The 5,000-nt window shown below is 38.2% G+C and overlaps 1 protein-coding gene across 1 annotated transcript in view; it reads left to right on the top strand.

The window, feature by feature from the left end:
• The window catches only part of LOC138045895 (uncharacterized), an 11,513-nt gene that overhangs the window by 991 nt on the left and 5,522 nt on the right, over window positions 1-5,000 (top strand). The window contains exons 2-3 of the mRNA XM_068892529.1: window positions 218-262; window positions 1,625-1,800. Of these exons, the coding sequence (XP_068748630.1) occupies window positions 218-262; window positions 1,625-1,800 (221 nt within the window). The remainder of the gene's footprint in view (window positions 1-217; window positions 263-1,624; window positions 1,801-5,000) is intronic.

Here is a 5,000-nt window from a genome sequence, read left to right as displayed (position 1 = left end):
TCTCGAAAGTCCCGAAACTTTACGGGCCATTTTTGGGTGCAATAATTCGCTTTGTATCTCAAGAACGGAGAGGACTTAAGTCGTTAAACTTCACAGTCATTTTTCTTTTTGTTACCTTGAAAACATGTTAAAAGATCGGTTTTCCAAAACAAGCGGTTGGGAGTTTCACAAATGGCTTTTCGGAACTTAATGTTAACAACTACAATTTTTTCCACAGGACATCTAGATGGTTTTCCAGTTTACTGTCAAATGACAACCGGAGGTTTGTGGAGAGAATTTATGAAAGCAAGGCTCGAAACAGTGACGACATAGTTCTATTAGGGTTCGGAAACGTGCTTAGCCATGGATCATTTATTATAATGGTTGTGTACCAAGTTACTTTTAGTTGCAGTTGCCTATAAAGGAAGACGAGGTTATCTCCAGTCTCGTTGCCAGTTATAGCTCAATTCAGTAAATGGTGATTAGTTATTGGAAGAGGTGGCGTGATGCAGTGTTTAGGGCGTTGGATTCTCACGTGTCTGCGCATCAATCAATCAATCAATCAATTTATTAAAGTCATAGCGTGGGATTGAGGTTGCCCTCAGTATCCGAGCCAGAGGCTCATGTATAAAACGCATGACAAATCCCACCCCGACAGAAGTGTGGATTTTTTAGCGGTGATCCCGAATTTACCAATTCACGCTTTGAAATTGGTCGCCTCTTGTAAACTTGGGCTTTCTAACCATTTTACGTCCCCCGAAAAGTCATTTTCAGACAATTAGTTAAAGCGGGGTATCTTTAAACTTGACCGTGACTACACGATAAACACGGTATTTGCGTTTTATTTCTATCAGTCGCTTAAAATGACGTTAAACATTTATAATAATATATATAATGCAAAAATCCCCATGGTAAAGCGTTCCCAAAGTTGATGGGACATCGAGGAATGAAGAACATTTACTCTATTGGAAATTCTTGGCCAGGGACTGGAACTTTCACTGGATCGGAAACTGAGCAGATAGTAAGCATTTTCAATTCGAGTAAAAAATATAGGTTTAAAATTCTGAAACAGAGTTTCTCATTTTGGCTGCCTCAACCCAATTCTCAAAAGATTACAAATTAAGGAAAGACAGTAGGTACCCTATGCTTTGCCCGTTTTTAGAGTCACGTAAACAAAGAAATATTCTCACCGTACAAGTACAATAAAACGAAATAAGAAAATTTGTAATAGGAATTAATAAATTAATTTCTTTATTACTATTACAAAATTAGTTAATTCCTATATCGCTGAAAATCCTTCACTCTCGATAGCACAATGCACAATCCTTCATTCACACTGAAACTGGGAGAAAGGTCTGTTACTTAACAATAGTGTTTCGATAAAACTTTAATTTCCACTGCCATCATCTAAACCCTATTACGTGCACCGAAGACACTCGGCTAGTACTTTTTTCCGGTCAATAAATCAATTTCCCTTGGAAGCCATCTTTTCTTAGTGAACAGATATGACAATTGCCTTCTTCGCCTGAAGTTGGAGTCCTACCCAAAAGATCTCAAAAAAATATATATATGAAAATATATAAAAATAACCAGAGTTATAAGTTGGATTATTTGAGTTATTTTATTTAATTTTCCGTTGCCACAGGGTGGACCATGGTGTTCAAAATAGCTAGTGGTGTCAATAAAGTGGTGTGGGATGTGTACAGATCGACCACAACATCAGCTGAGTTTGTCACGGCAGCGCTTGACGTCACCAATCAGCACCAGGATCATTATAAGAACCGAGTGGTGTTAAACTGGGATAATTTCAATGCAACTCAGGTGAGAAGAGGTAGTAAATGGGCTTGCTAGAACCGGCGAATCCTTAAAGAGCCGTCCTTCAAGATGTGAAATCCCATGACGCTTCGGGAGCGCGAAGCAATGAATTGAAAGCGCTTCTCAAGATCCCCTTCAACTATGATTGGAAAAAAAAGCGATGGATGAGGGAAACTGCAAAAATACACCATAGACGTTCAAAGTAATTTCCGAAAAAAAAAAAACAACTACTCAAAAAAATTCCGCAAATTTAAAATTCTCTTTTCCAAACACCTTCAGTTTTTCTTGGGATGGTCGATCGAAATCCTACTCATTGAACGAACGCGTTATGGGCGAACGCAGTCTGGGGATATGCTGTTGTCTTTTGTGGGACGTTCTTATTCTGTTGAGGAACATCTGAATGTAATTGGACATTCAAGAGGTTTCTCTAATGGATAGATGTAATTTGAGAAAGGTCAATCCCACCCTGACGAGTTTTAATAACAATAATAATAATAATAATAATAATAATAATAATAATAATAATACTACTACTACTACTACTACTACTACTACTACTACTACTGCTGCTGCTGCTGCTGCTGCTGCTACTACTACTACTACTACTACTACTACTACTACTACTAATAATAATAATCATCATCATCATCATCATCGATATTGCTGTACCAGCTGATGTAAGATGTAAGAGTAGGGGAAAAAGAAAGGGAAAAGGTGGAAAAATACTAGGACTTGAAGAGAGAGATCGAAAGATAGTGGAAACTCAAAATGGTAGAAGTCGTACCTGTAGTGATAGGAGCCCTTGGAAGTGTCACCAAAGGATTTGATAGGTGGATTGAAAAGCTAGGGATACCATTCAATGTTGGAGTAATTCAAAAAACTGCTTTGTTGGGAACTGCAAGGATTTTGAGGAAAGTGTTGGACATGTGAAGAAGAGACAATTCTGTTAGCCTTTGGTCATTTGTTATGACTCGCCTATCAAAAGAAAAGACGGCAATGACAACAGCCAGAACATGATGTTAAATAATAATAATAATAATAATAATAATAATAATAATAATAATAACAACGGCTCAAATCGTGTGGGTTTAAATCAGGAACAGAGGCCAAGCTCTCCTTACCCAAGCATAGCAGTATCATATTATAAAAGATGACCCTCATTGCCGCCTTTGTAATAAATCCCAAGAAACCTTAGACCACATTATGTCAGGCTGTCCAGTACTGACAAAAGGGAGCGTAAGCAGGCGCGTTTTTGAGACGCGGACGGCAACAATTAACCGGAAGAGAACATTCCGTGTGCCAGGACAGATGTTTCTCCTAGATTTTTATACTAATCACCTCTAATGGAGAAAAGATACTTAGCACTATAAATGTGGTTGAGTGAAGACAAATTGAAAGGGAAAACAGGTCACTTCCAGTTGCCGTCCGCGTCTCAAAAACGCGCGTGCTTAAGGTCCCTAAAAGGCCTGGCCAGACGCTCACAACATTTCAACGCAACATCTTGCAACATTGTTGGGCACAACATGTTGCATACGTTTGGCCACCCTGTTGCGATATGTTGCGATATGTTGCAACATGTTGGATCAAATTTGAAAATGGTCAAAATTTTCGTGCAACATTTTGGATGTTGCATGATGTTGTACTCGTTTGGCCACGTTGACGCAACATTGTTGCGCTAAAGCATGCGCACTAGGTCCACTTCTTGCGCGCCAGGGGCCTGGGGCACATAAACATTGATATGTTGCGTTGAAAATGTTGCGTGCGTTTGGCCGCCCTGTTCAACACATGTCGCAACATCATTCAACAATGTTGCAAGATGTTGCATTGAAATGTTGTGAGCGTTTGGCCAGGCCTTAAAGACAGAATATATCTATCGGCACAATAAGGTTGCAACCCACCCACATTGGAATATCTGCAGGGAATACAAGGTGGACCCTGTAAACAAGTGGTATGAACATGATAAAAAAACAGTAGTAGAAAAAGACGATACTAGTATGCCCATTCAGACAGATAGAACAATAACAGCAAACCGCCTAGACATTGTGATCAAGAATAGGCTGGAAAACAAGTGTACCCATATGACCTGGCCGTACCATCGGATAAAAACGCTTCCCTTAACGTTTCAGAGAGACTGTTGAAATACAAGGTTTGGGGATAGAAGTAGCCCGTATGTGGAAGATGATAACAGTGGTAATTCCCGTTTAGAGTTATTAAGAAAGGCACCAAAAAACAGCTACGGGAAATTCCAGGCAATAACAACCTCTCAATCTAGTAAATCGAACAAACACTCTTCTAACCATCATGATGGTTAGGTTCTGGCTTAGTAGGCAAACAGAGACAAATAGACCCTTTGGCAGATATGGCGGCCATTTTGATTTCTATTGTTTCAAAAGACATTATGGGATGCTCAAGGGACAAATTAATATGTTGTTGCCCCCTGGGCATTCCATAATAGCTATTTGAAATAATCGAAATCAAAATGGCCCCCCTATCTGCAAAAAGGTCTATTGAAGTACAATAATAATAATAATAATAATAATAATAATAATAATAATAATAATAATAATAATAATAATAATAATAATAATAATAATAATAATAATAATAGTTAGCAACTATTCACCGAAGTGGAGTTGGCTAGCGGTGGATATTTACGGAGCCACGAAAATTTTAGTACATACTAAAACAGTGAGATAATATACAGCACAAAAAATTAATTTGGATGTTTTCTTCACTTGTCATGGATGCAAATCGGGACGCCATTTTTTCAGCACAGGATATTCGGGGTTAAAACTTCAAAATAGCCCGAAAGTGCCTCACATACACGCTAGATTACATTGTAATGCGAATGAGAAAAACTAACCGTGAAAGGGCTATTGACAATTATTCGCCGAAGGCGGAAGGGAAGTGAATAATTGTTTAGTATAATTACGTAGGTGATTATTTGAAAAATATGCATTTTCTTTAAAACGATTAATCTCTTCATCTGTCACGACAAAACTGCTTGCGGCTATTTTGAAAAAAACACTTAGGTGATTATCGCATAATAATCACGTTAAGTGCAAACAATCAGCGCAGAAAATTTCAACAAATCACCTATGCAATTATACTAATAAATTATACAGCGCACATATCCCAGGTTCATGGCGCTATACAAATTTCTAAAGAATAAGATGCGTTTTCTTTTTTCGAGTTCTGAAAATGGG

Source organism: Montipora capricornis, chromosome 4 (genome assembly GCF_036669925.1).
Source record: "Montipora capricornis isolate CH-2021 chromosome 4, ASM3666992v2, whole genome shotgun sequence".
In the NCBI taxonomy this organism is placed as follows: domain Eukaryota; kingdom Metazoa; phylum Cnidaria; class Anthozoa; order Scleractinia; family Acroporidae; genus Montipora; species Montipora capricornis.
The sequence above is the reverse complement of the archived record's forward strand: the minus strand, read 5'-3'. Positions and strand labels throughout refer to the sequence as shown.